The sequence below is a fragment of the Phoxinus phoxinus genome, assembly GCF_949152265.1.
Source record: "Phoxinus phoxinus genome assembly, chromosome: 21".
Classification (NCBI taxonomy): Eukaryota; Metazoa; Chordata; class Actinopteri; order Cypriniformes; family Leuciscidae; genus Phoxinus; species Phoxinus phoxinus.
Window position 1 is genome coordinate 7068700 of NC_136896.1, and position 22654 is coordinate 7091353.

Here is a 22654-nt window from a genome sequence, read left to right on the forward strand (position 1 = left end):
GTTTAGGAGGCTGTGATAAGGTAACTATTGCTACACCATCAAATAGACATTTTTTTATCTGGTGTGTGGTCTTTCTTGTCTCTGTTAGATTTACAAATGTTCCATCGCTTGGGGTTCTGAACAAAAAGTGGATAGAAATGGAACATCTAGGATCGTTGTGTGGAGTGCCAAGAAATGAACAGTCTGGAGAGTTATGAGGCTACTAGATTGATTGTAGAACCTACAGTAGTTATATTGTGCATTATAAACACTACTGGTCAAAAGTTCAGGGTTGGAAAGATTTTTTTTGATACTTTCATCGGGGGTTTTTTTCACCAAGGCAGGATTTCTTTGATCAAAAACAGTTGAAACAGTCACATTGTGAAATATTATCACAATTGAAAATACTATTAACTATTTGAATATATTTTAAAACTGTAATTGATTCCTGTGATGGCAAAGTTTGGCACGTCAAGATGTGCTCCCCCAGGTTTGATGTCAATAAATCAAAGATTAATATTGTCTTGGTAACAATAAGGTTTCATTTGTTAACATTGCACATTTTATAGCAATTGATTTTTTTTTTTTTTTTTTTTTTTTGGGTGAACTAACCCTGTAATGCATAACTAATGTTAGTAAATAAGACCTTATTGTAAAGTGTTACCTGTGTCTCTTTGATGTGTCTTGATGTTCCATATCTGCATGAATATGTGAATTAGATTTGATATACATATACTGCTATTCATTTAAATATGCACTGAGGAAAAAAAAGAGGAGAACAACAAAGAATAAGGCAATAAGAATGAAAAGGGTAAAAAGGCCTGTAGGCATGGACAGTCTTGAGAAATCTGCAGTGGGCTGGAGAAATCCTGCATTGTGATTGGTCAGATTATTTTGACCTGCAGGAAGATGGAGAGACTAATCAGAACAGATCTGATGGCTCGCTTCATGTGCTCTGAGCTAATGAGAACACTTAAATTCTCTGCTGTCTGCATAATAACTCTCTTTATCTGTAAATCCTCAGCGGTCGGTTTCTTAACCATCCCTCCTTCCCTCTCTCTCTCTTTCTGCTTTCACATGTGGAATGATGTGGATGAGGTAATCACTCTGTGCATGAAGACTGAATCTGAATCGGATTTGAAAGCCAGAACTGCTTTATAATATTACCTTTTAAAATTAAGTTGTTGTTTTTTTAACAAAAGTGTTGGATAAAGTGAAGCTGTTAAAGTACCTTTGCGTAGCAAGCAGTGGGGGGTCAAGAGCCGTGGGAATGGAGTGAGGCCAGTGGTGCAAATGCTAATGAGAATGCTAATAATTGACCGTTCTTAAAGACCCGCCCCCTTTAGTTACTGTTGCTATGTCCGACAAGCAACGCCGCTCTCACCCCACATCATGTTCTCACGCAGTGAAAAATACTTTGTGGAGCAGAGAGGACACTGACAACGCACTGACAGACAGGACAGACAAGGTTACTTTTGATATTAAACAAAGTCTCACCTTTCAAATTTGGTCATTAAAAAAATATATATATTTAAACAATAAATACCGTTTTGTGGCTCTTTAATGTGTCTGACAGATCGCTGTGTAGAGCATCAGTTAAAGCTGCTTGTGAACCGATCATCTCTTCCTTCTAGTTAATTTATACCATCAAATAAACATGAATGAACATCAGAAGAAATGTTATTTTAACCGCGGAAAGGCATCAGTACACTCCGCTTCTCAAGTTCAAATCCTCCCATGTTAATCTACTAACTCTCCCGACTGCTTTGTCGGACAAAATGGCGGATAGCAAAGTATGATTGGTCAGATCACCTGTCAATCAATCTCCCTGCGAAGGGTCAATTCCGGGGATTTGCAAGCGTGCCACAACGGCCTCGAGTCTCACGGAAGAACTCCGGAAGGATAAAAGGAGGAGCCACGACTGTGAAGGACGAGAGAGGACCAGTCTCATTAGCATTCTCGCCACCGGCCTTGCTCCGTTCCCATGGTGCTCTGCCCCGCCCTGCTTGCCACACATTTATTATATTTCACAGATTTTTTTAAATATAAAATAACATAATACCTCTCACTCATAGCCTTATTTTTTTTTTTATATCCACCTTTATAATTGTTTGCAATCCTATTAAGTGAAATGCCCCACACCACCAACTGAACATTTTAAACTAAATAAAATTACTTGTACTTCACATTACTTTGTACGTGTTTCTTAGTCATCTGGGTCTCATGAAAACATCAAATTAATTACCAGTAGAGATTTGCCTCAAAGCTCCTCATCAGATTTGGGTAATGACTTCAGGGAAGAGACTGTTAAACATGGCCGCCTGCAGAGAAAGACAGGGACAGGCAGGCTGCTTTCAGTGAGGTCCTCCTGGCCCACACAGACTCTGGGGTTTACCAACCGAACGCTTCCTGTCCCATGGGCTACAGCGGATATGGCTGAGAGTGTGCATGAGATAGATAGGTGGGGGTTCGTTTTATAGCCATTTTTTGTCAAGCACTGCTGGCCACCAGGAAAAGGTGGTGAACACTGCCAAGATTCCAACCTCTGGAATTTAACCTAAGCAGGGGAACGGGAGCCATCGACCAGCAGGATGCAATGCTGTATATGAGCAGAGCCATTTAAGCACACACAGGTTGATTCATAAAACAGCAGCAGGCTCTTTTAGATAAAGCCAACTCGATATGTACGACAGACACGCTTTCAACACATTTGTACTCCATTCACCCAAATAGAAAAAACATCACACAGTTGGTGGCATGCAAATGAAAAGACATGGGTTACATTAAAGGCCTCAGTTTTGAGGCTTTTACTTAATGTCTATTAACTCCAATGTCATCAGTACAATGCATTTACAGTCAGTAAAGAAATATATATATATATATATATTGGCTGATCACATTTACAATTTAACATTAATAGTAATATATTATAACTGCATTAGATGCAGCCATTGTGAGTATAAGAGACGTATACACACGTTGGTATTCCTATCATTATGAGGATATTCCATAGGCATTATGGATTTTATACTGAGCTAATGACATTTTCTAGCACCTAACTCTAAACCTTCCCATCACAGAAAAGTTTCTGCATTTTCACATTTTTAATAAATCATTTAGTGTTTAGAAATTATAAGGACATCAGCATGTCCTCATAATGTAGGGGGCTTTGCCTAAAACCTGAATACACACCACAATATAAGGACTTTGGGTCCTCATAATTTAGGTCAAACCAGTACACACGTCTCTTTCTCTCGCTCTCTAATTTGTCTAATTGTTCATCTGGATTGCAGAGGCTCTGATGTTTCAGAGGATGCAGCGTGCAATCCTCATCCACATCATCCGCATTTCTGGGAATCTGCCCTCTCATCTTCCGACGGTTTGAAATGTGGTTCATCACTGGAGCATCACTTTAAGATTTGGTTAACATTAGTGGTGCCACGCTATAGTATGTCTCCATTTAGCGGAGCCTCAATGCCTGAGGAAACACCACTAATCACCATTCTGTTCAGTCACAAAGATGGAAGCCTCATCAGCGGCCTGATGGATCTGAAAGGTTGAATACTGAGCAATGCACTCCAATCAGCAAGCACTGGAACAATTTTATGAATTTCCCATGAAGCACATGAGAATATGGCCAAGTGATGGTCAGCACTTAGAAGACCCACTTACAGCATTATTCTTGCATGACTGAGAAAATGTCATTAAAGTGTTTCAATAAAAGACACATCATGGAAAACAGGATTTTCTTTGCCTTTTTGCAGTGTACCCATTTTTAAAGTTCCATCGGCAGTCAACCGCAACCATAAAAACTAATCATTCAGAAATAATTATGCTATCGCTGTCAAAATCATGAGTACATAAACATATGACAGCCTACATTTACACATCAACACCTACTGAGTACTCAGTACTATATGCTGGTACACATAGCTTAGTGAATCATAAAAGGTAATTTACATGTTTTAAAAGTACATGAACACTACATTTCTACATTCATTACTTTAAAAAATATAAACATTTTATATAAATGAATATACAGTTTATGCAAAAACACAATCTTGTACAATATAATGACTTCCTAAGCCTATTAAAGGTCTATGAAATGCTTTACTTGTCTGCTGCAAATCTTTAAAGCCTTTGAAATACCTGGGGGTTTTATTCTAAGCATGTGCAAAACTGCAATTTGTTTGGTTAAATAATCAGCGTATTATGTTGACGAATTCATTGTTAAATATAATTATGCTTTAAATAAATTCCTAAAATACAGTAAGTGGACTTCAGCGGGAAAAATACTAAAAGTGTCAAAGATGTCCCTTTAAAGTGAGAACAGAGCAGCCATGATGACACAGGCCTGTCTGTCTTGATCAAAGACCTCAAACAAGATGCTTTTTAAACAGCTAAAACAGCACCTGCGTCACCTGCCAGGTAAAACAATAACTCAAGCTGATGTCACGCAAACCCCAGCACCGGTCACGTACATTCAAGCTTCTCGTGGGTCGGTGTTGACTGAGGTGGAAAAGTAAACATTTACACTGATTCAATAAACCTCTTTCCAGCCTACTACATGGAGTCACACATTTCAGCCATGATCTTGCTTCATGCACATGGTCCAAACATAGACGCACTCTGCCCTGACAATCTGTGTAAGAATAAACAACGCACAAACCATAGACCGCCCTGACTTGTACTCGTGTAGGAAGGCACGTGTAGAGTCATAAAACTGCCAGGCGCAGCCCTATAAGAGGCAGGCTCTTTAGGAAAAGAGGAAAAGTGCCTGAGGATATGTCGTTTAATGCAGTGGAAGGTTAATTAGAGGTAATTGGTTAATTGCAGAGAGAGGAAAGAGCGGAGACCTTTTAGGCGGAATTAGACAGACAGTGCTGTATAGGGCGAGGGCGACTGCGTCACGGAAATCCACATCAGAGAAATCAGAGCACATATTCCTTTCAGTGCCTTAACACTTTACGAAAGATTCATTCAAGTATGCTTCTAGCTCTTAAACTAGGTCAGCTTTGTCACTTTATTCTAATGGATGGATGGATGGATGGATGGATGGATGGATGGATGGATGGATGGATGGATGGATGGATGGATGGATGGATGGATGGATGGATGGATGGATGGATGGATGGATGGATGGATGGATGGATGGATGGATGGATGGATGGATGGATGGAGACAGACACACAGACGAAAGGCAGATATGTTGGGGTTTTGTCCCATTTGTTTCTTTTAATATGAGATTTGGTGTGCCCTTCATGTGGATTCCCCTCCTCCTTGTTCAGGGCCCTCAAACACTGGCTGATTCCAAACCACAGCTATATATCTAACCAGGCACAAGAAGAGACAGCCAGACCAGAACATCCTTCACTTTGTCATTGTCATAAAAATGCATCTGAAAAATGTTCCTCTATTAGATATCCTTGAGAAATAAGAACATCTTATAATACAAGTGTATAATATAAGTGTGTAGATGTCTGAATATTAAAATAAAAAAATAAAAACATATGATAAAGATAAAAAAAGATTCATTTGATTGAATTGCCTTGAAGAACACACATGGCAGACTAAACTCTCCAAAATGATTTGTAAAGATTACATTTCAACAATTTTTATATAATATTTGACAACAATCATAATTTTCATTCTTAACGGGGTGGTATTATGCCCTTTTCACAAGATGTAAATTAAGTATTTGATGTCCCCAGAGTGTGTATGTGAAGTTTTAGCACAAAATATCCCACAGATATTTTTATATCATGTTAAAGTTGTCACTTTTTGAGGGTGAGCAAAAACGCCTCGTTTTATGTCTGTCCCTTTAAATGCAAATGAGCTGCTGCTCCCGGCACAGAGGGCGGAGCTTCAATAGCTCGTGTCCTTTTACCTCACACAGACATGCACTGAAAATTTCAAAAACGTTTAGCCTTTTATGTTCAAACCGGAGTCAGAAAGATGGAGAGACTCAAGCAGAAGTGACAACATGTAGAAGCAACAGGACATTTCTGAATGGCTAGTTGATGAATTTATGTTGCTGATGTGTAGTTATCTTCTAGTCATTGATTAGCATATTTTGTTTTGATAATCTATAAACAGGGGTGGGGTTTATGTAAATTTTAGGGTTAGTGATGTCACTAACCCAGAAGGAATGTCATGTAGTCCCTACCAACCTTTGTTGTAGTCCTTAAAAAGCAATTTCTTTAAAAGAAAATATCTCCCTTTGTTTTGAACTTTGAGCGTTGTAACTTTGCAGATGTTGTTTATGCTCAAACAGCGACATTACACACTAACTAAAGTTAGAAAAGTGAAATCATATTTAACCACCCCTTTAAATATTTGAGCGCTTTGAAAACGGTCATTGATTTTGAGATGTGTTTTGGTCGAGCTAAAGCAGAATACACACTTTACCTCTGAACATAATGTTTCTCACATGCAATAACATCTCACATTTAATCTAATTTCCAAATGTCCAATCACAGAGAATTAAACATTACAACAACAAAAAATTTTACTTTATCAAGCCTGACTGCATTGCCACACTCTTTCCAGCACTAACTCAATCCGGTTTGAGAGGACAAACTGTATGGACCCCTGTTACTTCTCGCTATTTGTATTTTCAGAGTAAACCCTATTCAAGTGTTTGTGTCTGCGGTCCACAGTGAGTCATCTATCAGAGCTAAAGAGCTGTAAGAGGGGCACTACACACAGACACGACTGTGAGAATGGATTGAGGACTGTGGCCAAACAGAAGACATTAATCAGATACTGGTATTCCCTGCTGGGGTAAGGAGAAGGCTGGTGAAAGCTTCCTTCAGCAGAATACATGAGCACGGGCTCCGTACCACACAGGGAGCTCTCGATGGACCGCACTGGACATGCTGACTGAGGTATGAAGTTGGACTGCGTTACTGTACACGGTTTGGCAGGACTTTAGTCTCTCAAAGCAAATAAAGTGCAAGGAGGAAAGAGGCTGCAAGAAAGAGACGGATAGAGTGTAATCTATGTGCTGTAGTTCAGAGCGCTAAATACTCACCAATGTCATCTAAGGAACAAGTACAATTCAGACCTCAACCAACACCCTATATAACAAACACATTTAATTGTATTAAATGTATTTTTTTTTAAACACTTAAAGGGATAGTTCACCCAAAAATATAAAAGTACTCACTTCTATGACTATGTATTACGTGGAGCACAAAAGAAGATATTTAAAAGAAATAAATGAAAATAATACAAATCAATGTCGTTTGTACCCCAAAGTACTTCAAAATATCTTACGATATTAAAAACAATATTTATATAATTTACTTTTTTCTTTATAATAAAAGTTATTCGAAATTTTAGCTTTATGGTTATTTAAAACTATATATATACTGGCCAAAAATATATATATATACTACCAGTTATTTTTTAAATAATTTAGATAGATAGATAGATAGATAGATAGATAGATAGATAGATAGATAGATAGATAGATAGATAGATAGATAGATAGATAGATAGATAGATAGATAGATAGATAGATAGATAGATAGATAGATAGATAGATAGATAGATAGATAGGAAAGACGAGCGTTTTTGTTTCTCATGTGACACACTTGCCTCACAGATTGACTAGGAAAGATACAGTACTAATTCCCGAATCCGTGTTTAGAAAGACTCATTATGAAAAAATGAACAGAGCATGCACTCAAACAAACAAATTCAGACCGCAACTGCCGCGTGTGTACACTAAGCGGAATTGGAGAGACATGCACACTAGAGCAATAAGTCCCAGGATTTGTAGTTTGTTCTTTTTATCATTAAAATGGTTTTTAAGTAATCCAGGTGTATGCACAGACTACGGAAATCCAGCTTCCATCAAAATAAACATGCAGGCATTAAGACTCATGTTGGTCCGGAAAAGGCATGGTAGTGACTTCCAAAAACTTTGTTTAAAGTCACACATTTTAGGAGCATGAAACTAAGGGGAACAAATACAGAAAAAACAGAAAACTGCCCCAGGTGTACACCGTACCGGGGCGATCTGATACACACCGACAGTGATGCATCCACACACTCAACATCTGGACATGAGCCCTGCACTATACGGTCTATCCCGGGGCTGATCTGTCATTAGGGCCAGAGATGTAGTCGGTAAACACTCACAGATGAGGGGAAGAACTACACGTCCCCCCCACCTTTCAATGTGCCAATGTGTGTGTGTGTGTGTGTGTGTGTGAGGGGGAAACCCGATAGCCCTTCTGTAATCAGTCTTGTTAGTGTCCGTGAGCAGTAGCCCCCGTCTAACCTGCCCTCGGTCAAAAACATGGCACTGACGGAAAGAAAGGACTTACTCTAAACCCAAAACAGATGGCTTTAATGGATGATTGTGTATCCTATTTGTGCCTGTGTGTATTAAATGTTTTGCATTTGAATCAGTGTTGCTGCAGTATGAGTCTGTAAACATTTGCTGAGGGAATGCCCTGATAGGATCACATAAAACATGCTTGATGTAATACACTCATAGTCAAAAGTTCAAAAAAGTGCCCATGTGTTGGTTCTGTTGAAGAAAAAAGTTCTTGTTGAGGTCTGCATATTATATACTGTAAATGTTGATAGTACTTTGGTGGAAACTTGTAAAAAATTGTGCATTCTATTTTGCCAGATGTACTGATATAATAAAAAATATTTTTAAAAATAGTAAATGAAAAAAAATTGTAAACAAAAATAAATACTAAAAATATTAGTAATGCTTTAAAATGTACGAATATTGTGCTGTATATAAAACCTTGTGCATTAAATCTTGCCAGATTCACTGATATTCTAAATATAATAAATGATATGATAAAAATGGTAAACAAAAAATGTGTAAAAAAATAAAAATAGTAAGCAAAAATAAAAATAAATACATTTAAAATAGTAAACAAAACAAAAAAATATTTTAAAAAGTAAGTAAATAAATAAATACAACCATCGTCCCACAATAAAGCAGCAGGTATGGGCATAATATTGCTGTTTTGTTGCAAAAAGACCAAAACATTAAGCTTGGCATTACAATAAATTGTTTCTCTTCAGTTAAAGATAACAACAGAAAACAGATTTATCTTTACGTTTGCGCAAGTAAGTGTTTTTTAAATAATTCAATAGTTATAACAGGAAGACTTAGTAAGCATTATGCAATTAACTTGTCCCCCATTATCCATTCATGTATCTTCTGCTTTAAAGGTCCTCTAACATCCGCATTCATGCAGACTGGCCTCCCAGGTTGTTGCACTGGTTCGGGCCCAGCTGGGATCCAACAATAACATTTTTGTTAATGCACGTTTATGGCTAATCCAGCATGCCCTTTGATATCTGATAACATACTCAGCTTGACTGAACGTGGATTAGAAGCCATTCCGGTTCTACAGATCTGCGTTCTCCTTGTTGTGGGTCCGTTCTGACAGAACATGGATAAAGCGAGCGGAACGCTGGTAGACGCTCCTCAGCTGCGATGACTGAGGCAGAAGAGAATGCGTAATTAAAGTGAAGCATTTCCTCTTCAAATGAAGCTCTGAGGAGCTTCAGTTTAATTACAGTTCTTTAGATAAGAACAGGCTGGTACACAAGAGAGAGGTGTGTTAACAGTGATTTGGACGCAAAGAAAGAAAAAAAAAACAGAAAATGAAAGGGCAGCATAATTAACTCAAGGATGTGTTGATGCACCATCTTAATAATGTATAAACATATATGGTGATTGCTGGAGAAACTGGTTAGAGAGATAGACTGGTCTGGACAAAGGACCTTGCTGGAAATTACCATCTGACCTCCCCCATACAGTTTCACTCCCTCTCACACCAAAGACTCACACAAGAATATATATGTGGTTTAATGTGAATGATTATTATGTTTAGTATCATTTAAAATGTCTCAGAGTGAGTGGTACAAATGTCTCATTTCCAACTAGATTAAACAAAAAGAAATCAGGTTTTGAGAAGTTTAGAGAAACTGACACACAAAGGAAGGTTGTCTCTGGCAAATGGTCTCCTACCCCCAAAAGGTGTCAACTCTGAATGTAAATTCCCATTGTTAACATATGAAAGAGGTTTTGGCTATTTAATGGAATGCAGCAGGAGAATCTGGGCTTTTCTGTATCTAGACTGGCCCGTGATGGCTGGGAGTGACCGAAACTTCCAGCCTCATGTTTTTTGCATCAGGTTGGGTTCGCATCTCTTCTTTTATTCATGTTTTATATTGATTATCTTTGAATTGATTATACAATTGACCTGATACCTGATTTAATAAATTGTTATATTTGATTATTCAAACTGATTTTGACCTTGTTCATTTAATAGTCTAAAAGTAATAATCAAACATTCGCTCACTTTTAGTGATGCATAGATATTATCAAAACCTTTCATTTATGGAGTCAGATGAAATAACGAGTAAATACATATGAGAAATGTATTGCATTTAACCCAAATTACTTTGAGATGCTGGAAAGACGGAACGCGCAAGAAACCTTCCCGTGTTATTGGAAACCCTCATTGGACCAATATAGCACGGCTTTTACAAGGGGCAGTGTAAAAACGTTAAAGATTTATTACTCACTATGTAGCTTTGCATAGCCAGATCTTCAGACTGATGGCAAAAGTTCTGAACTCCATGGCAGCTTTCATTGTTCAAGGTCCGCCCAGAGGCCGTCTGACTGACATGAAAAGCAACTAATCACAGTTTGTTTTGTTCCTCGTCATGTTTGGGTGCGTGAAAATGTAACGTCGATGTTCCTACAATAACAGAACGGTGTGTAAAAATCTTAGACGTATTTTAAAGAGTCTATGTAGGTCTACTTTACATACTTTTGATAATCCTGCGTTTAGTTGATCCTGATAAGCGCTCATTGTAACACTTGTAAGGGGGTTTGGCCTCATCTTTGTTTCCAGGCGGACCGTTAAAGAACGCGACACACTTCTCCTGTGGAATTCAACCAATCAGATGACAACTTCAAAACTCCTGAAGTGTTTCCAATTTTTGTGCCTTGCACATCAGACATTCAGCCAACAGTCCGTGGGTGTGACGTCTGAGGCTGAGACTACTCACTATGTAAATTAGACGTATTTTCTAACTAGAGTATTTGAACAGGAAGCAGCCACGGTTTGTCTAGACAGAAACTATTTGAGCCAAAATAGTGATGTAAGGACCAGACATAACGGCACACCAGAACCAAAATGATTCCCCAATGGTTTGAGGCTCTTACTGTGAATTTGGGCATTTCCCATTTCATTAACACCAACAACAATACAATAATAGTAAACTTCAAAAACAGTGACAATAATAATTTAATAAAATTATTATTTTTAATAACTAAATTACTATAATAAAATTAACTAAAAAGTAATCTTTTACAACAACTGTTTCCACAATGACTAGCACTTCTGTTTTATTTTAAGTATGGATTCTTAAGTTATACGTATCAAGTTTCCACTTGTATTACAGACGGGCACAAACCAGAGCTGATTCCAATAGAGATATGTCAACATCTATGTCTAACACAATATTAATATGAATGCTGCCATTGAGAACTTGCACAGTGCAGGTCTGCGGGAATAAATGCATGTGCAGTATAAGGCTAATGGATCCTTTCTTTGTGTTTCTGCGTTGGTTCTGTGGAGGAGATTCCATGCTTTGCCGACAGAAAGAAAACTATTCTGTCTGTCTAGATCAAATGATGTATCATAGGTTGTCAGAGAAATGCATTTGCTTTGCATTGGAAAATGTGCCTCTGAAATTACTGTTCTAAACAAATAATATTCAGCACACATCTTGATATTAAGTCATGTAGCTAAATATCTTATGTATGTTACCAAACTAAATTTATATGATAACCACTTATTCAAATGTGCAAATGATCAGTATCACTTTTACTTCGCCTAAAAATTGAGGCCACTTCACCATTTTGTGTGAAGCCTGGCTACCACAAGCCTGTTACAATATCAATCTATCCTTAAGGGCTAACTTTGAAGATGAAAGACACTTAGTCTAGGGCCATCTCTTAACTTAACCATTGGCTTGGTTTGCTGTAAAGGATTTGGCAACAGTACTAAGCCTGTGGTTTTTGGCATCCAGCACACGCCTGCAAGTCTTTGGGGATGCGACAGAGGGAGTCGGTTACGTAAAGGTGGGCCAAGCCCTTGCTAAGCGGGCCATATGCTGCCCCTCTCATGCCCAGCGATGGGTCACCGTGCGCCAAAACTCACAAGCTGTACCAATTACACCACCCACCTCATCTTTGATACAGTGCCCATCAAAACGTTCATCTTTCTCCTTTTATTTTCCTTGCTTTCTCTCTCGCTCTCCTTGAAAATACATCTCAAACCACAGTTACAGCTTGTTCTCCTTTCCCCATCAATCCATTATCTGTACATTCACAAGAGAGCTCTACTTTAGGTTTTCTAGACATCGTTGAACTGTTTGCCTAAAACAAATATCAAGAAGACATTTCAGTTTTCTTTCCAGTTCAGTGCAATCAGTGAAGGGGCTCACAATGCCATTCAGAACTGAATTAAGAATGCCTTTGACATTCCATTTTATTTCTTGGATTTGAATTGAGGTAACAAAAAGGACACAAAATTGCTATTCAAATCTGAATGTAAGGAAGCACAGTATAATTTAAATGAACTGGAATGCAAACTTGGAAATACGTTTTTTTTTTTTTTTAAATATATAGAGGTTTCATATGTCTTATGGACCGAGAGATTGATAGAATGATAAAATTATAGATATAGCAATGGATAGATGAATGGACGAATGGACAGACGGAGAGCCTGGTAGATATCCACATTCTCTGAAGAAAAAGTGAATGATGCTTGCAAGGGCAAAACTCACTGGCACAATGTTATGGTTTTGAAATTGGTTGTCAGAGTATTGCTAAGACAATCTGGCTGTCATCTCAACACAACATTGAAGTAGACGCAGGTTACGCTGAACAATGAGCTACCGACTGGTATTTACTAGGGGTGTCACGATTCTCCAAATCCTCAATTCGATTACATTTTCGATTCTAAGGTCACAGTTCGATTCGATTCTCGGTTTTTATTATTTTTTTCTTTTTTTTTAAGCACAGGTTGCTATGCCATTTTTAGACCAAACTTTTATGCATAATATCTGACCTTTGTTCGCAATGTACCACACTACATTGTCAAATTTAAAACATTTATTAAGAACATAATGTAATAATACTTCTTCAGTCAATTGGAAACTTAAGCAAAATAACCTGCGATCTAGTTTATTTTTTGTAACTGCAGTCTTCTTCACAGAAGATGACATTCAAGTTCACAACAAAACAAACAGTTTAACAGATAAATATATGCGTCGCGCAGAGCCACGTCTTTAAAATTCTAACACTTTATTCTCTGAGTGTACACACACATACACACACCATAGACAGTATATAAGATGGACACAGCGACCCCATAGACTTCAACGGAGAAAAGTGAAGCCCATTTGAAGCACTCACTTCCTGATCGCCAGGCGAACTGCGCAGGCTCAAACTGAGCTTGAACACGTGAGCAACGTGTCTGACAGCTGTCAGTCTTCTAGTAGCTGTGCGGAGAGAAATCTAAATAATTTCCTTCCGAATCTCGCAGAGATGGAGAGCGTGAGTATTAGCTGTCCATGAGCTAGCAGCAGGATCAACTTTATCACTCTCTGTGGGCTTCTCCCTTCACTTTATCGGACTTAATGCCTCCACGTTCCCCCGATTGCCTGCGAGCTTCTACGCCGGTCTATACGGTAATTTCTCTACAGTGCGACAGAGAGTCGCGTGAGTTATGACGCAATCGTTAGCCTATTTTTACAAAAACGGCTTCTACGGGGCCATGGCGTAAGGTACAAGGTAATGGAGCCTTTTATACATTGTCGAGTTTCTTTAGAAATAAATAATGGACAAATGGAGTCTTTGGACGCCTCAGATGTAAAGTTATTCGCTGTCAAAGTGACGCAAAAATGAATGGGAGTCAATGGAATGCTAACAGCAGGTGAAGTTCTGCTACAATGGCGGCGCCCGCGGAGGCTTCAGTTTCCGGCGGATGGATTACCCCCTTGACACACACACACACATCGGCGGCGCCATTCGCCGTCTGTCCGCGGCGCCCAGCAACGGCTCAGGACCTTGTTCAAAATGAATCCTGCCGCGCCAGAGAGCGCCATTCACATAGTTTTATATTACATTTATTATAAATGAATACATTTTATATACATTTATTTGTCTCAAATCGTCGTTATGACTTTGCTGCAATATAAATGTTTTACATTCATTTACAGAAATCAGCTGGTTGAATGAAAATTGCTGATGTTATCGGATTTTCAGGATACATTCAGTTAACTGACGCTCTCTGAGATAGAGATAAAGTGCAGACTAAGCAACGTTGTACAGTAGCCTCATAACATAAACATGAGTTCCATAATGTCCTTAAACACAATATTGCAGGCCACATGAAAGTGCGCGTCCGGTGTACGATACCTCGAGTTGTCATAGACGCGCCGCGGCGCTTCTCGTCCGGTGTGTGCGATACCTCGAGTTGTCATAGACAACTCGTCGGGTGTGCTGCCCCCAGAGGAGGTTGACTCGCAGCATTTCAACACGCGTTTTTTTCTGCTTGACAAGCCGACCGAACGTGACATGGGAGCGTGGCAGCATCGACGATTCCATGTTTGAATTCGATGATCGAGATTGTGACTTAATTTCGATCGATTTCGATTTAAAATCGAAATCGTGACACCCTTAGTATTTACTGAGCTCCATTTCTCTCTTACACACACACACACGTTGGGTTTCCATGCTTTATGGGGACTTTCCATATAGACACAATGATTTGAATACTGTTCAAACTGTATTATATCCCCTACCCCTAAACCTACCAATCACAGAAAACATTTTGCACTTTTACATTTAAAAAACTATTTAATATGATTTATAAGCTGTGTTCCCTTATGGGGACAAAAAACAAAGTGTACATAAACTGGTTTACAAAGTGGCATTAGGTTTCTCACAGTCAAATGCGTGATGTGCTGGAGGGTTTATGCATAAAAAAACCTGTCTGAAAAACATGAAAAGAAAAAATGATTGAGCAACCCCCCTTTGAAGACCCCTAAACTGACCTCCGACTCTGAAAGCTCAACTTTTCCACTTGGCTCTCATTGGTGTTTGCATTTCAGCAGGCCGCAATACAGAAGATAGATGTATTTGCCTAAATCCTGAGAAGTTGATGTGGAATGAGGAGATCCAAGGACAACAGCGGCCATGACAAGAGGCACTTCAAAAAGAGGTAATGAGTAACTGCAGGTCAGACTCAGAGAAATATGAGGAGAATGACTGCGAGCACGAAAAAGAGACAATAATGTTTGATCCTGAAGGGAGGCCCGACCCCCAAGTCTGACTCCTGCCAGCTTTGCGTCACGCTGAAATCCTTCCCCCTCTTCACATGCTTTCATTATAGCATGAGAGCTCATTAATCAAAGCTCTCCTAAAGGAGAGAGGCTGAACGCTGGGGTGTGAGTGGCCTTCTGATGCTCTACTGCCTCCATGCCATATTGGACACACACACTTACAAATCCTCTGGTTATATATAAACTAGATAACTATGGAGGCATTTAATCGATATTGACACGTAAAGCCACTAACAACAGTGTTTGTTCTGGTTTTATATAGGGGCAGGTTTCTCTGAAATGGATTTTACCATAAAAATTGATAATTTAAATAATGACATAGCATTTACGTGTCACCATTTTGATACACAAAATACGCAAAAACTAGAACCAAAGGACATGATATTTCTTCCTAGCACAATCAACATTTCTATGTGAACTTTCGATTTGGATTAACGTTTATTTTTTATCATCAACGCATCCCTAAATGAAAGAACAGCGTCGGTGAAATGAACAGACTGCGAGAGCACCCGTGGACTCCACCAGCTGAGCTCCCAACTCTTCCAACCAATCAGCAGATTCATCAGAGGACCCAATCAATCTCACACGCGGAATAACAGAGGGAACATTTCTCATACCAGAGCCTCTGGCGTGTGTAAGTCTGCTTCTGCCAGCAGTTTGTCATGTTTGACTGATTGGTCATATCACCACCAGTGAGTATTTAAAAGTTAAATATGCAGAAGATATGATGAATTTGGCAAAGGATCAAATACACAACATTGTTTACATTCAGCCTAAAGCCTGTTTCACATTGCATGTGATATTTAATTCCCATTTTAACCGTGGAATTTAGTTGAAATTCCCTATAAACCCATTCATCAACTATCTTTTGCTATACGACTTCTTTGAATCAATATAATCTACTACTTTCCACTCAAAATGACACATAAACACCTTTTATTCAGTAAATGTGACTAAATCCAGATGATTTAAGCAGTTTACAGCTACAAGTTGGGATTTGGCTGTGTTCTGAGTAGATAAATTAACATTTGGATGTAAATGTGATCCACATTATCATGTAAATTAGACTTCATGATGACAATGAAATTTATAATAGTTCTCAGTCCCAATACGAATAATATAATTCATGCCTGTTATTAAAGGAAATATTTAATACAGTAACCAGAATGAAATCAAGCTGCAGTTTGACTACACAGCACAAATACTGTCAGGCTGAAGACTTGTAGTTAGTTGCTTCTCTTATAAACATTTGAAAATATGGTGTGAAACCTGCCTATTCATACAACTCAATTGGGTCAGCTGAGGAATATATCTGCATTATTTGATTAAATGCAGTAAAACCAATTTATTGTGAAATATTTTTCCAATTTAAAATAAATTGTCTCTATTTTAATATATATTAAAATGTAACTTACTCCTGCGATGGCAAAGCTAAATTGTCATCATCATTAATACAGTCTTCAATGTCAAATGATCCTTCAGAAATCATTCAAATATGATGATTTGGTGCTCAAGTAAAATTTTATATTATTTGTTGAAAACAGTTGTGTTGCTTAATATTTTTGTTGAAACCACAAAAATGCATTTGTTTTAATAAATGTTTTTACTGTCACTTTTGATGCATCAATGCTTAATAAAAGGGTTAATTTCTTTCAAATTTAAAACTTTTTCTTTTGAATGGTTATGAGTATATAGTGAAAGAAACCCAAATATGTACCTTCATACACAAAAACACTCAGTTAGGCAACGTCTTCTTATCCATCACTCAAACATGTCAAAAGAAGCAATGCTTCTTCTGTCAGCTAACTCTGTCATTCTTCTAAATCTATGAAACATTCATCATTTTTCAATCTTGCTGCTTTTTTTGTATCTAGTCTTCAAAATTAAAATTGATCTCACTGGTAGAGCTAACCTACATATTACACACCAAAAAAGTCTCACAGACGGACCAACGCTACTTTGCTGAACATAAATATGTGCAGATTAATGTTCTTCGGATTCATAAAGTAAGAAGAGGGAGGAGACTGGAAGACTTCAAGAGTGATGGGTGGGGTCAGAAAGGTCCATCAACCGCTGATGAAGTCACACCACATCAGTCAGGCCCACCCCAGCCCCCATAATCGCCCACAAACATATGTTTCACAGCCTATTTCCTCAGAACGCTATTACTCAAACCCAACCATCACTGGTACTTCTATAAGACTGGTGACTCACTGGAATTATTGACCTATCTTGACATGCATCAGAATATTGTAAACATCTCGTCGTAGGGGTTTTATTTTCTTAATTACAATACGTGTGTATACATGTCATATATTGGAGCTTTAAAGGAAAGTTCAGAAGCAGTATGTTCTTAAAATACAACCAATCACATTGCTGAGGATATATAAACAGCCAAATACATAACTCACTTCTTTCCGTAGTTCTTCTGGCGTCCTTCCTCCAACTCCAACTTTACTTTCCATAGTTTGTTCCGGAGATGAGCTGTGAGCTTAATGTGGAGTCTCGTATTTGAAACCTTGAAGAGAGAAAACCAGATATGTTTTATCTTTTCCATATAAAAAAAAAAATCAGTCAGTCATATTGCACAGTTTAATGTAGACAGTCATGTTAAACCAAACACAAGGTTTTGAAGAGGGCATGCAGTATTGCGCTTTTTTACATTTTCAACTTCTTCCAGAAACGTACACATCACAATATTCCTCATTTAAATAATTCTTACCCAATGCAGATTTAAAGAATTGTGGGTAGGGCCTGGTTGAATTGCTTTATTAATGTGTTGAAACTCACAGCTATGGTAAGGGGCATGACATTTCTGAAACACGCTCAAACGTTTGACCAATCAGAACACACTGGCCCATCCAACCAATCAGAGCACATTGTGCCTTTCTGAAGGAGGGGCTTCATAGAGACCGGAAACAAAAAAGAACGTTACTGATAGACCGGGAAGAGAGGTACTGCAACAATGTAAAATATGTTTTTAAAAAATGTATGTGTTTTTGGAACATTCAGCCATGAAAAGCTATTTGGTACACCAAAAAAATAATAATCAAGACTTTGTAAAAGGGCATAATATGGCCTCTTTAAATATAGGCTACTCATAAAAACACACATCTTACATATCATGGTTTAAATCTCATATTTTTTCCTCAAACTAAAATTCAAAAGGAAAAAGTACTTCATCTATTTACTAACCACAAAAGAAACAGTGAGCTGCTTCATGTCAAACTCATGACAAGAGTTACGATGGGGCAGATATAAACCTCTGAGAGCAGTGCGGTTCATGCCAGCCTGTCGATTCCATGAAACACAGGAAAGAGTTCCACATTCCAGTTTTGGAATTGACTGGAGATTCTGTTTCCATCCTTTGTGTTCTCTCGCCATTAAATTTGGAGACGGAAATAAATTCCAGAAGTGTTTTAAGGGCGGAGTATGAAAACTAAAACAAGAGGAATAGTCACTGACTCGTTTTAATGACTTTTGTGTGTTGATGCAGACATGAAGTCTTTGTCCATGAAATGGACCATTGTGGGTTATTCTGGCGCCTCCTTCATTCTGATGATAATCTAACCGATAATAAAGTACAATCTGCAAGTCATACATCAAAACACAGTTTCTCACCATTCGGATGATCATAGAAGTACTCAGAGATCCTGAGGTGGTTCATTATAATTAATCTGTTATCATTACTGTTCAAAGAACTTCAATAAGTCCAAAAGATCTGTTTTATTTTCTTATCATTCCTTTGCAGTGGTGGCCGACTTAATGTGATATTCAGATTACATCTGGCCCTCAAAGACACAAAGTAATTGCACTGTCAAAGCGCTAACTGTCCCTTCTGTGCCTTGATCTGTGGACAGAGCAGAAGAAACTGAATGCAGAAAAGGATTACAGGATAATAATCACATTATTATTTCAAATCTATTCATGCCTATATTTTCCTAAATGTCAGAATAAAGACAAGTTATAAAATGTTTTACACCAGCCAACCAACTATACAACAAATTAAATTATCCAACCAACCAATAAGTATTTTTATTCTTAAAAGTAGTATAAGCTTTAAAAAAAAAGTTAAGTCAAATACAAATGTTCTAGTTTATCGTTGGACTATAATAATATGTATTTGATCAAAAGCCATTACTCCAGTCTTCAGTGTCACATGATCCTCAGAAATCATTCTAAGCTGATTTGATGGTCAAGAAACATTTCTTATCATTATTATCCTTATTTTTGTGAAAACTGTGATACATTTTTTCTGGATTATTTGATGAATGGGGAGTTCAAAATATATATATTTTGGTAACAATGTAAAAGTCTTTACTTTAAGTTTTTAACGGTAATATACAGTATTATGTTGAGTCCATCCTTAACATATGTCGAACTACACTCAAATGAACCTACTAGAGAGACATGCCAACCGATTCTTTTCTTGATTTCCACCCAATTTTCCCCTATTAGAAAGAAAGGGAGAAAATAACATCTTGGAATTACTTTGAAGATTAAGATGCTGTCTTTGAGAGCATCCATCTTTGGCTTTGCTCAACAAACCCATCTTAAACGCACGCACGCACGCGCACACACACACACACACACACACACACACACACACACACACACAGTCCAAATGAGTGCACCCCACACCAAAGAGAGCCGTCTGTTGTAATGATGTGCTTTGCTCTGTAAATTAGCTGAGCTGGTTTAAAATATGAAGTCTGTGAACCATCAGCCCTGCAAATGGCCATGAGTGTTGACTCCCCATAATCTGTCTCTATTAAACTCTCTCCCAACACGCTTTGAAGTATTATGTTGAGGAGAGAGCGTATGTGTGCGTGTGATCACGTATGTCGACGTAATGTCAAATGACATCAAAGTTACTTAACAGGAAATGCAGTCTGGTCCTAATTTATTTATTTGACAATGTACCAAATTAGGGAGCTCTAAATGTAATGGTCTGTTTCACACAAATTGCAGCGACCTGTGTGTCATGTACGGCTCACAGTAGGTGTTTTGAGGGTCAGATCATTTTGCTCAGGAACAAGTAGAAAGCATACACAACCAATAGTAATGCACCAGGGACAGATGCTTTGCATACATCCCTGCTATAAGTGTGCGAAAGCAGAAATGAGTAGAACTAACATATTCATGGATACACCACAGTAGCCGAATACTTACATACATGGAAAAAACATACATCTGAGTTTTTTATAGACCGTATTTTGTGTTTTTTTGTTTGACTGCACTGGCAGATTCTTTCACTTATTATTATTATTATTATTCAACTTGTTTACACCTAAAACAAGTAAAAAATACACTCATATAAAAAATATTTTTTCTGTATGTATCTAGTATTAATCTTACGCAATGATCCTTCAAGTAAATTTGTCTTGCTTTTAAGGGGTTTTAACTGGAAAATTTGACAAAAATACTCTACTAATGCATACTAATGTTATAACTTTATGTAATACAAAATGTTATATAAAAGTATATTTGATAAAAAGTTAGTCAACTTACAGGAGAACATGTAGACGTCCTCAAAGTTAATAGACATCAACAAAACTTCAGTTTTGATTTCACAGGCCATTAACAATCTTTCTGGGAAAGCAAAAGGAATTCTTCATAGGAGACCTATATAAAGTATATTATGAATCACTTTAGATAAAAGGAACATCTAAATGACAAATGAGAAACTAATTCTCTGAAATTGAATATCATATCATTTTTGGCTTCAGTCTTCAACAGATTCCTGTCCAAAAACTCCCTGATGGATATCATAATTATACGTGTCGTGCATGCCTAAAAATTGCGGGACACTTTTAATTCTCATTTTCCGTCTCGTTTAGATTGACAACACACAGAGAAGCACAATGACGCTCATATCAACATCCATCATCCGGCTAAAATGAATCAAATCCAGTTTCAAAATAAAACGGGAGGAGATACAGCGATCCAGCAGGTGTGAGGATCCCAGATAAATGTGTCCCTCGGGAGAGTCTGGAATGGTGAGAATTTACCGTTAGTGTAAAGAGTATAAGGTTCTGAAATGAACCATTGTGTATGCGCACCTAGTCACATGTGCACGAGGGAGCATAACTCAAAAGAGGCTCATGCCCTTGACATTGTCTGGTCATCCATTCCTTTTCCAATAGATCATTCCATTTATGATTCTTCCCTCTCACAAACAGGCATTCATAAAAGCAGCCTAATGTCAAAGACAGACAGCAAGACAGACGGCGAGTCTGTCCGCATCCTCCCTCATTGGTCACAGATCGGAGATGGATGAATGTGATAGTAGGATAAATCGGTTTAAAGAAGAGTAATGTTATACTGTGTCGTTTCTTGTGAGTTATTACCAGTGTCAAGTTGCACCAACTGGACAGTTACGATAGTCGATTTGCATGAATAAAACCCAGTGTTTTTTATCATGGTACATTTGGAATATGACATAAAAATATAGTGCGTGATGACATGACTTAGTGGTGTGGCACAGTCTCAAATGATCACTAGAACTTTCAGAAAAAAATGTTTACAACAGATTTTAGTGAGCCTTGAGAGAAAAATTGTGCACAATTAAGATACAAATATGACCAAGGTTGCACAGATGTGCACAGGCTTGGTGCAATTGAGGCAAAGCATAGGGAAATTGTCCTTGCATTTTCTTTATTAAGCTGATAGGTAGCAGGCCACACTGCCTCGGGAAAACGTGCAAAACGGAGAGCAGGACTTTCCACTAAACATTCCTGATGCACACATGAGTGTTTTCAAACCAAGCATCTCATTTTCTATCACCGTTCTGAGCCATGTTAAAACCCACATTGCCCTCATAGCACAAACACAAACATTGTCAAGCCCTTAGAGAGCTCCAGGGGGAAAGCCAAAGTCATTACATCTACAATCTATATCTTTTTGAAGCGTAGCACTCATACTAATCTGAGGAAAAAATACACAGCGAGTAGCGTCTCAGAGCTCTCTAACCCAAACAAGAGAGAGATGAATGTGGAGTGAACGGGTGAGGAGAGAAGAAGGAAAAGCTCTGCCGGTTGAGATTACATCATTCCATCGAGATGTAGAGATTAAATTGTGGTTTGGATCTGAAGCTTTGAGACCACAGTGTTAGACTGCTAAAACCAGGAATATTTTTGGTGGTTTTTGCCCATTTTATAGGATAAACGCTGCTTTTCTTGTTATAAGACAGTATGTCAGTGTTAAATAAGACTTTAAGGCTGTCTAACTGATTTTGAGGGGTCCAAATGTCCCCATATGGATAGTA

At 38.0% G+C, this 22654-nt stretch overlaps 1 protein-coding gene across 8 annotated transcripts in view; it reads right to left on the reverse strand.

The window, feature by feature from the left end:
* The window catches only part of LOC306989625 (uncharacterized protein), a 70245-nt gene that overhangs the window by 20978 nt on the left and 26613 nt on the right, over positions 1-22654 (reverse strand). For 6 of the 8 annotated variants that reach the window (XR_013795676.1, XR_013795677.1, XR_013795678.1 and 3 more), the window contains one exon: positions 17799-17905. Coding sequence is in view for 1 of the 8 variants with exons in the window: in XM_079595476.1 (XP_079451602.1) it covers positions 9366-9458; positions 10552-10648; positions 17799-17905 (297 nt within the window). In the remaining 7 variants the exon portion in view is untranslated. Of the gene's footprint in view, positions 1-642; positions 737-9327; positions 9459-10551; positions 10649-17798; positions 17906-22654 lie in introns of those variants that run through there. The other 2 variants (XM_079595476.1, XM_079595478.1) reach the window with 2 other exon arrangements.